The 11,569-nt window shown below is 40.1% G+C and overlaps 1 protein-coding gene across 1 annotated transcript in view; it reads left to right on the plus strand.

Moving 5' to 3' along the window:
* MARCH1 (membrane-associated ring finger (C3HC4) 1, E3 ubiquitin protein ligase) overlaps positions 1–11,569 on the plus strand; it is a 635,452-nt gene that overhangs the window by 595,708 nt on the left and 28,175 nt on the right. The window contains exon 5 of the mRNA XM_006892768.1: positions 6,404–6,551. Within this exon, the coding sequence (XP_006892830.1) occupies positions 6,404–6,551 (148 nt within the window). The remainder of the gene's footprint in view (positions 1–6,403; positions 6,552–11,569) is intronic.

The following is an 11,569-nucleotide window of genomic DNA, read 5'->3' on the forward strand; positions in this document are numbered from 1 at the left end:
GGAGACAGAATACATCCCTGAAGGACAGGCTTTCTCATTTTGAACCATGCAATGTCTCCTTGCTCTATTCTAACAACTGCCTCCTGGTTCAAGTATAAATTTCACAAAAGCATAATCAAATGTTTTGGGATTCCCATTCTTCACAGAGTCAGTCACAATTTGTTGTGATTCACACAGTCAAATGCCTTTGCATAGTCGATGAAACACAGGTAGATATTCCTCTGGTACTCTCTGCTTTCAGCCAAGATCCATCTGACATTAGCTATAGTATCCCTAGTACTATGACCTCTTCTAAAACCAGCCTACATATCTGGCAGTTCTCTGTTGACGTGCTGCTCCAGTAATTTTTGGATAATTTCCAGCAGAGTCTTGCTTGCATGTGAATAGAACACGACATCTTCACAACCATTTTAATGACAAAATCTTTTGTGGCCTGGCATTTAATGTCATTATCCTACATGTGTAGACATTTTCATCACATCTTTGTTTAAAAGAAGCAGAGTCATGATTTAAGGTTTCTGTCCTTGGCTTTACTCATTATTTGTGCCCTGTTGAGACTTGCAAAATGGATTTAAAGTTTGTATATAAGCCCTGGAGAGGGTGAAGCCAGGCTGCTCCTTGGGGGCAAAGATTCTGAAGCTTTGTCTGACATACTGAGGACATGTTGCACGGAGGGACCAGTCCTTGGAGAGGGACGTCATGCTTGGGAGGGTGGAGGAGAGAAAGACCCTTTATGAGATGGATTGATTCCGTGACTGGGGTAATCGGGATGGGTGTGTCAGAGGCAGTGCGATTGGCACAGGACAGAGCAGGGTTTAGGGCTGTCGTCCGTAGGGTCACTATGAGTCACAGATGACTCGACAATACATAACAACGACATATAAATTTGAAAATGCAAGCATATGAAATGAGCAATTTGCAAAACAAGTTGGTACTAATATTGAGTGCAATAACGTAATAACTCAGAAGAGGGCACTGTTGTACTACATTTAACTTGTGCAGGCTTCTGAATTTTTGAGTCGTTCTTGTAAAGATACATAAAAGAAAAGCGCAAACGTTTGATTATTCCCTTACCTTTCACACTTCTTGTAATGTTACTGATATTTAGAAGTGACACTTTCAAAGCCTCTGTTGTTTGGAGCCAGAATGAGTCTTTAAAATCATTTGATGCATCTCCTCTCAGATCCACAGATGAAAGTGTTCCAGCTATTTATCTCTCTGTGCCCTAGATTTACGAAAACCAGTTGAGTAGACCCTATATGTGTCACAGTAGAGCTGTGCTCCATAGAATTTTCAATACGTGATTTTTCCTGAAGTAGAGTTCCATGTCTTCTGAGCCATGTCTGGATGCACTAAGTCACCCATCGTTCGTTTGTTGTGGTTTGTTTTGTTTTCTTTAGCAACTTTCTAGATTTCAGGGTCCAACCTCTTCAGTGTCATTTTCTAAAGTAAGTTTTATAAATGAGCATTTATTTTATATGAATCTGCTGCTATAGACACTACCATTTGATGTGGGACAATTAGAGAATTTGAATATGCACAACTGCTTTTCTATACCATCATGCACGTTTTTTAATGTGATCATCTTTAATGCTGATGTAATCCTAGAACTGTACACTAAATCATGAAATACGGCTGTCGAGGAGACATAGTCTAGGGGTTTTTTTTATGTTGTTCAGATTAAAATAATAATCAATCCATAGCAACACTAGTTTTTAAAAATCAATCTTTCACAGATCTGAGAGGAATTGTTATACAAGTCAGGGTATCTTCTTAATTGAGCATTGAGTAATTTAGAATAGAATTTACACAAAAACCAGAAATCTCCCCCAAATCACCCAGAAGGGTCCTTAGTTACCCTTTGAGCCTCAACTAAACTCATCTCTGTGGCTCAACTTTCAGCTAAATGTCAGCATGTTTATAAGGTGAGTAGAAACACCAGTTATTCCTGTGGGGTAAGTGACAATCCATAGCTACCTTGCACTGATTGATGACGTGGTAATTGTCAGGGGAAAGACTCCTTCTTTCTCCCTCAGAGAAGCTGGTGGAGTCAAACTGCTGACATTTTTGGTGAATAGCACAATGCACAGTGTCCAAATTGAAATATGCTCATCCTCATATTGCTAAGTTCTCTGTGATATTTACTAGGAATAATACATAAAATATAATTAGATTCGAGGTGGAGATGGAGAACACAAGGCAAAATAGACCTTATTAGCTCTTTACAAACTCCTGTGGTCAAAATGATATGATAACTCATCAATAAGAGTAGAAAAACTGACTGTAAATAAATTTCTCTTTCTCTCTTTCTCTCTCAAAAATTAAGTTCTCTAGAGCTCAGGAGCGATTTTAAGCATTCTACCTACTCTCTTAACAAATCTCCAAACCTGAAGGGAATTTAGGTAGACTCTCCAATTCTCGGGTTTTTTATTCTTTTCCTTATGATTGTTAGCTATCTGTCAACATGGAAACTGTTAATTTATGAATTTCAAGTAGGTGAAAGGGAGAAGTGGTGGAACGTAAGAAAAGGAAACATTTCAATAACCTAGTGTGATTCTGCTCACACTTCCTTGTTCAAAATTGAGTCTTTGTCTACCTCTGCTAAGGAAGCTGTCAGGGGCGATTAGAGAAGCAACTTTTAGCTGGGCTTATTGCCAATCCTAATAAAATCAGTCTGTCAATAATGGAAGAAATTAAGGATGATTATTGACTTCCACAACCTCTCTGTCACAGCCGCTGCTACAATCTGCTTTTTTATCAAGACAGACAATTAAAGCCCAGAAAGATTAAGTGTCTTCAGCTGTGTTTCAAAATAAAGCATGGTGAATGAAAAAAACAATTTATTTGGTAAACATTTACTCAAATCACAATTTAAAAAAAATGCTGGTGGTAGAACCATGAGTTTGTGTAATATATACTGTTCTCAGTCACTGAATTGTATGTGTGTGTGTAGAGGGCAAAGGGATAGGAAGGAGTTATTCTGAAGTTCAAAAGATTTTACAGTCATTCATGACTTAGTAACGACTCATTGACCATGATTTCTAACTGATTTGCAGCTGATGTTAACACTGCCGCAGGTTTTCCTATTCTGTAAATGGCACAGGAGAAGATTGTTCCTCTTTCTCCTTGGAGGAACTGGTGGATTCGAGTTGTCATTGGGTTGTCAGTGCAACTTTTTACCCACTAGGACACCAGAGCTCCCTTAGTAAAGTAATAAAAAAAAGACATTTTAATTACGGATATTTAAAAGCTTAGCACATTAACTTTCCTATTTGTGATTAATTTGCCTGTGGAAATTTTACTTGTTACTACTAGCAGACGGGAGGTCAGGAGACGAATTACACTGGGGAAGTCTGTACTCAGGGACCTCTCCAACTTACTGAGGAGCAATGATGTCAGTTTGAGAACTAAAGTGCACCCGGTTTAAGGCATGGTCTTTTCAGTCCCTTGCTATGTATCTGAGAGTGGGAAAATGACTAAGGATGACAGAAGAAGAATTGATGCCTTTGAATTGTGGTTTAAGAGAAGAGTCCTAAAATATCCCATGGACTGCCAAAAGAATAAACAGCTGTATCTTAGAGAAGATGCAGCCAGAGTGTTCCTTGGAGGCAAAGATGATGAAGCTCTTTCTCACATACTTTGAGCATGTTGCTAGGAAAGGAAATTCACTGGAGAGGGACATCATGCTTGGGAAGATAGAGGGACAACTAGAGAGAGGAAGACCCTCAACCAGGTGGATTGACATAGTGACTACAGCAATGGGCTTGAGGGTGTTGAAGACAAGATTCAGATCTATTTTTCCTAGGGTCGCTATGAGTTGAACTGGACTCGATGGCACCTAGCAACAACTATAACAACAGGAAAGTTTTAAAAACTAAACACCAGACCCAATCTCTAACACAGAAAGGAAGTTAATACTGAAGCTGGAAAGGCATTAATGTTTCTTTTGAGATTCTTATGGAATCTAGATTTAGGTGTGGAGGTGGGCAGAGGGGAGTTTTGCTAAATGAACTGCTAAAACTATTTTCCTACAAATTATGTTTTAAATAAAAATTACTTCCTGAAGTCATCCACAGGAGCTCTAGTCCACACAATAACAATAATAATCTAGAACCCAAACATTGATGTTGTTATATGCCTTTGAGTCAAATCAACTCACAACTGACCCTCCAGTGTATTTTCAGAAGCAGTAAATCATTTGGGAGGGGATTGTCCATCTTTCTTCGGTGGAGCAACTGGTGGATTCAAGTAACATGCTTTTGGGTTGACAACACATCACCTTACCAGTAAGTCACCAGAGCTCCCTAAAAAATCAAACCACAATTTAGCCTAATTGGTGAAAAATAACTGCTTTGAGCATTGTGTTCTTTTAAAGAATTGTCTATACTGGATCAACTGGTAATAAAACCTTGAAAGGTTAGACAGGAAACTTGTTTTTAGTTGCTGTCTTAGCTGACCATGACTCACCCTGTGAACAATAGATTAAAACCTTGTCTTCTCCTTCCCATGTTCACAGCCTCCAACATGCTCAAGGCCATTGTTCAGTCCTTGTGCCAATTCATCTCATTGAGGGTGGCCCTCTTATTTCCTAATCTTCACCCCCCACTCCACAATTTCCAGTACACCTTTTCCCAAGGACTAATGTATGTGAACCGAAGTTCCATCGTCCTTGTCTCTAAGGAGCAGCCTGGTTGGACTTCTTCCGGGACATCCTTGTGTTGCTGTTATGGTGATCCATATTCAACCCCCTTCACCAACACCACCATTCAAAGGCATCAGTTTTTCCCTGGTCCTCCAACTTTTAAATGCAAACAAAGCAATTGAACATACTCCCTTTGGGAGACAGTGAATTTATTAATGTGGAAGAATAATTTAGAAAAGACAAGTGAGAATAATTGCCCAACTTGAAGAATGTGATCCATGTCAATGCACATGTAGAAGTCATTGATTTATGTATGTTTTGTTATGAGTTTTTGTAAACAAAAAAATAATTTCTCAAAATTTCTTTTGAGAATGTATCACTGTAATTAATACACTCCATACAATAAACTTGAACTTATTAAGTGCCTTCAAGTCATTTCTCATTCATAGTAACCCTATGTAAAACAACTCTGAATCTTGCTTTATCCTGAGCCAACCTCACTGTCTCTGACACACTCACCCCCATTACCCCAGTCACTTAATCAATCCATCTCATCTAGGGTCTTCCTCTCCTGCACTGTCCCTCCACCCTCCCAAACATGATGTCACTCTCCAAGGACTGGTCCTTCCTTGCAACATGTACAAGGAACAGCCTAATATGAAAATCTGCTGTGTCCCTTTTCATCTTTCAGGAACCTCCCTCAACATTTTGAGGAGCACGATTAAGGGGTAATGATTGTGCTGTTGTTGTTGTTAGGTGTCATCGACTAAGTGGTTGAAATAGTAAATAACAATCCTAGTGGTAAAAAACAAATGGAGATTGCTTAATGCTTGTTAACCGTGTTACCTAGGTGGTAAAAATATAGTTTTCTAGGCAAGGAGTTGGAAATAAAAATGCTGACTTTCTCTCCCAGATTCCAACCGATTAAGCAGTAATTGTTAAATATCTACAATCAAGAATGCAGCACTAAATCAGGCTATATATTGATCCAAAAGGAGAATGTTACCTTATAACACTTTATTTTCACCTTTTTGAAAACCAGAATAGTCCCATTGTGCTTAGTGGGTTGTGGCACTGCTGTCTTCCATGATGCTTCTCAATAAATTTGATCCTACAGCCTTTAGATTAGCAGCCAATAGCCACCCCCTTGTCCCACACAGACTCTTTCCATTCGGACCCTGCCTGTGACTCACAGCCTAGTATCACAAAGCAAGGGACCTCTGATGGTGTAGTCCTGAGGCAGTGCTAATAATCCACAGGCTTCTTGACTCCAGCAGTGTGACCACTTCAGGGGCTCAGAACGAATGAGGAAGATGGGCGGTCTCCACTTAGTGTGATTTACAGACTCAGAAATGGAGTGTCAGCAAATTCACTGCAGTGAATTTGAATTGTTTGTTTTTATCACAAAGTGGTGGTCGGTTGACATCTAAAAATATTTTCTAAAAATTACACAATATTAAGTCTATCCATTTATGTTTAAAGTTAAGAAAGAAGCTACGACTTGGCAAAATTGAAATGATTTGTTGTAATGTACTTGGAGCAAAGGAGATACTAGTTGTCTTAGTTTTAGTAACTTTTTATTATATACTACTTAAAGTGCACATATTTCCAAATACAAAACCTTATTTTCATATTACCTTACCTGGAATTCTAAATATTTACATGTTTCTTATCACTAAATAAGCTATGTCTAGCACATAGACGGGGAGCAACACTTCTTGGCTAAAAATTCACTTTCTTGTGATTCTCTTCTGCCCGCAGTGGGAGAAACTACAGATGACCACGAGTGAAAGGAGGAAAATCTTCTGCTCTGTCACATTCCACGTGATCGCCATCACCTGTGTGGTCTGGTCCTTGTATGTGCTGATAGACCGGACGGCCGAGGAAATCAAGCAGGGCAACGATAACGGTAAGAGTACAGAGCTCTTCCTTTCTGTCTTAATTCTAACGAGACCCAGAGCTGGTAGGGAAAGGGGTTTCCTCAGTTTTGGTTCTCACTGATGACACCTGTGGAAAACCATCCTCAGTACTAATAGTTGTGTTTCCACCTGTTAATGTCATTGACACTCTGATTATAAAGTATTGAATACAGAGTCCTAAGTGAAGATGTGAAATATAACTAGTCCGTGTAAAACTCAGAAGGGAAAACTACAGTGATGTCATGTGTCCCATCTCTGGTGGCTTATTGGTAAGGAGTTGTGCTACCAAAACAATAGCACAACGTTCAAATCCACCAAATGCTCTTGGGGAGAAAAGCACACAATTTCATTGCCTCTGAAAACCCATTGGAGGGTCAGCTACGAGTTGGTTTCAACTCCACAGCCTTTAGCAAGTTTAATTTTGAAGACTAGTGACAAGTTGCAAATAAAGATGCTTTTAAAAGCATTGCAGCTTATTCTAACATTTAAATGGCTTTAGAAGTCATTTAAACTACGGACAAAAATAGAAAAGAGTCATTCTAAGATATTTTTTTCACTTATGAAATGCTCAACTTCATTTCTCGTCTAGTTGTTTAAATATTAGCTTAGAACCTAAGTCATGGCTCATGTTATTGGTCAGAACATATTACAAAACAGACAGGCAGGAGTAAAGTGGTGGATTTGAACAAAGATATTGTCCAAAGAATAATTTTGTAAGTGTGTAGTGCTATGAAAAAAAAATGTTAGTGGCTCATTAAAAGGAGAATAAAAAGAAAAGGAGGGGAGGAAGTAAGGAAAGGAGGACAAAAAAGAAAAGTTGCCGTTTTAGCGGTCTCATCGCCTAAGAACATTAAGGACGTCCCATTCCCCCATTTGCCCTCACGGTGGCAGCAGTGCGCATCCGCACACGCTCTCTGAGCCATCCAGACGCCAAATGCAGCTCTGTGAATCTCCGAAGAGATTCATCCCGTGCCTTATGACTAGTGAGAGGAGAAAAGAAAAGAAATGGGGAGAGAGTTGCCCCTTCCTTTTCTGAAGAGTCAAAGCATTGCTTCTTGACGTCAAAATGCTAGAGAAATAGGTAGCTAAGTGCCATAAAATTCAATATTATTTGTATGCAAACTACGTTGTTAACTTACACATTTTTTCCCGAGATGCTCGCTTTTTTTTTTCATTATTATTTTATCGCCTTTCATTATCTTTATTTTCCTTTGGAGGTTGGAATCATCACCTATAAACATTTACAAGTGAACATCTGAAAAATGTTATAATCAGAGGCTAACATGCTACATCATTGTGTAATAGTACATATGACCAAGGATAAGATGTGTGAAAAATCAGTCAGCAAAACTGAGTATGTTGTAAATCGGATACTACTTGTACTACCTTGGAACTTAAATGTTTTCTTGAAACTAAGGGCATATCTGCAAGCTGAGATAGTATTTTTAGATGTGAAATTTAAGAATTCAGTATTAGAAAACATACATTTGCCCAAGGTGCTGTCATTTCATCCCTCTCCCCATCATCTTCCTGACCTCACCTGGTTGCTGACACCTGCAGACTTCCCTTGTCCTATGGCCCCATGTAAAGGGGAAGGGGGAGAGGACATTAAGGGAAACTCTCCCGACAATAAAAAGCATCAGACCTGTATCACCTATATGTGGATTCCTCTTTAGATTCACTTCACTCAATCTCACTTCTAAGACATGAATGAATATGGTCCTTTATCCAAAAATAGACTTGGTTGTTTCAACTTTAACTCCCAAAATCTCTCCAGGACAAAGAAACCCAAGGCTCCACCTTTGTTCTTCTTCTTTCCCTCCCCTGCTCATACTTCTCATGAACATATTTCATTCCTTCAACTGTCATTCCTTTATTATTATTATTATTATTATTATTTTATTAGTGTGTGTGTACTGTCAAATCAGATCGGACTGGTACAGGAGGAGATTGTCCCTCCTTCTCCAGCAGAGCATCTGGTGGATTCGAACAGCGTCCCTCTGGGATTGCAGTGCAATCATTTCTATGTTGATAACATCCAGCATTACATCTCCCTCATTCCACACTCCAAGCTACGGCTCAGAAACTGTAGAAGCATACCTGTGAAGGTATGGGAGCAGCCCAACTCAGCCTGCCCACTATCCCCACAATCCACTATCCTTTCTAACTCTAAAATGTGAAATAGTGTCATGACACCCCATAATGAACCGGGGGCTCTGGTGGCATGACCCTTACTCTGCTAACCGCATGGGCATGCCTTTCTGGCTCTTCTAATCCACCAGCAGCTTTGAGGGAGGAGGATGGACAATCTCTTCCCAGGTGATTCAGAGCCTCTAAAAACCCACAAGAAGGTCAGTTATGAGTCAGTTCCAACTCAACAGCAGTGAAGTGATGGTGTTCTTACTTTATTATAAATAACAAACCACAGATCCAGCCATCAATCACCAACTCCTTTGAGTCTCTCTTGTGCCTCTGAGATCTGCCTATTTTTCTCTTTCCCACTGTCACTCTCTATGTACAAATTATCATTTACTTTAAACCTACAAGGGCATACATAACTAATCTTTCTCAAGTTTATTTGTTCTTCAATGCATGCTCAATACTATAACCATAGAACATTTACAAAAACCACAAGTCTAATCCTGCTATATCTCCTTTAACCATTGTTGTTGTTAGGTGCTGTCACATTGAGTATGACTCATAGTGACACTATGACCAAAAGATCTGATCCCTGTTCTATCCTGCACCATCCTCACACTTCCTGACACCCCAGAGCCCACTGTAGCAGTCACCGTGTCAATCTACCCTGTTGAAGGTCTCCCTTTCCTTCTCTGACCCTCTACCCTTCCCAGCATCATATCCCTCTCCAAGGAATAGTCCCTCCTAGCAACATGCCCAAAGTATGTGAGGCAAAGCCTCATCATTTTTGCCTCCAAAGAGCTCTCAGGTTGCACCCTTTTGAAGTCATATCTGTTGGTTCTTTTGGCCATCCATGGGATTACTATAACCATTAACTAAGACTAACTAGTAATTAATTAATTACTAATTACTATTAACTAATACTATTGCAATATAATTCAAGAACACTACAGCTCCCAGGACCTGGCACTAGCCAAATATTTAGTCCAAAACTTTTTTCACTTTTGGGGGTTCCCCCTGCTCCTATCTACCAAGACCATATGCAAACTTCACTCACATAATCTCTTCACTCACATACTTCCCTTTCCCCAACTCAGCTTATCAACTTCAAAAGCTTATCTATCACTCTCTCTGAGAAACTTGGTTCAGCTCCTGAAACTATTCTCACCTTAGTGGTTCCCCAGAAATGCTCCAGGCACCAGCAGCACCTGCAACACCAAACTATGCAAATTCCCAGCCTCCACTGTCTCCACCCCACTGAATCGGAAACCCTAAGAGTGAGTCTCAAAAATCTGTGTTAGAGCAAGCATCAGTGATTCTGATTCCTACTAACGCACAAGAACCACTGTCCTACCATGTCAGGTGTCCTGGTGGTGTAGTGTGTGACATATCAGATCATTGGCTAAAGATTATCAGAATCTACCAGATACTCTGTAGGAGGAAAGTGGGAGGTCCCCTCCTATAAAGATTGATAACTTCTGAAATCAATGGGGCCTCACTTAGAGTTGGAATTTACTTCAATTAATAGTGGGTTTGGTTTAGGAGTTTGGGCTCTGCCACGTGCTCCATGATCATCCTGCACGGCCCCTCTTTGCCACCTCCAGGGATACATTGCCTTGATTGCATAAGAGAATTACCTGAATCATTTCTAAAAAAATATAAAACCTGAGTTCTGTTCAGAGAGTCTTTGACTTAGCTCTCTGGTGTGGACTTACAGCAGTGATCATTCTTAAGAATGCCATTGGTGATTCTGAAATTGCTAGTGGAGATATTTAATGGGTTCTCCTGATAACAGAAAAGCTAGTAGAGAAGCCTCTGAAAAATCTCCTCCCAAGTGAAAAATTAGCCTCTGAGAGCCTTATGGAGCATAGTCTGACATACACAAAGGTCACCGTGAACTGCAGTTTTCTTAATGGCAACCAATTTTGGTTTGGTAGTTTAGATGCTTCTAACACTCCGGCATATTGAGGAGCTCTGTCCTGTCATAAGACTTATGTTATCACAGGTGCAATTGTATCTTCCTTTGTATGTGGGCATGAAAAACATCCAGTAAGAGCCACACCTCTACCCGGTAGCCTGAGCTCAGAGAAGCCTAGCTATGTCTGTCTTGTCCCCTCGCCGTGTCCTAGGACTGAGAACTGGAGTCCTGGCTGGTGGTCTCATCAATGCTGCAAAAAGAATAATGAGGTTCAGATGCCCTGTTCATTCCACAGCTTTTCTCCCCTTTGTTTTAAAATTTTCTCCAAAACGTTATTTTCCCTCAGTTTTGCAGGATTTCAGATGGCAGCTTCTCAGTAGACTAACCTTCAGATCCCTCTACCCTATTAACAAAGCTTGTATGCTACTCGAGGGTTAAGTTAATAGCCTATCTTTTAAAATTTTTTTGGTTCTTTAAAGACAATTGGAAAGAAGCAGCAGCTCTCTTTAGTGTTCACCAAACTTTTGAATTGGGAAGCATGACACAAAGAAACAGGGCCCAGGTAAAAACAGTACAATTCAAGGGGCCAAAGACAATGAATTGATATCCGTGATACTTCCATAGTTCTAGAGGCAGAAGTACTTAGACATGGAGAAATTACCATTAAAAAAAGTTAGTAGTAAAAATATAGGTTATTTATCTGAATAAAGAGTATATGAGGACAACAGTAGCATGTCAGATTGGCAAGTAGGCAAGAGGGAGGTAAGGAGTGTCCACCCTGGATGCAGCAGTAAAAAGATACCTTATCTTGACTCTCTGCTCCTCCCGGATCCAGACTGCCCTCTCTGCTCGTGCAGCCTCAGCCTAATCCCTGAGACACGATCGTGAAGGTCCGAGTAAAGGAATTTGGCCACTTTGGGCTCCTGGTCACCAGGGCTGCTTTTATTTTTT

This window comes from Elephantulus edwardii, unplaced genomic scaffold (genome assembly GCF_000299155.1).
Source record: "Elephantulus edwardii isolate Elephantulus edwardi_28Jun2011 unplaced genomic scaffold, EleEdw1.0 scaffold00119, whole genome shotgun sequence".
Taxonomy (NCBI): domain Eukaryota; kingdom Metazoa; phylum Chordata; class Mammalia; order Macroscelidea; family Macroscelididae; genus Elephantulus; species Elephantulus edwardii.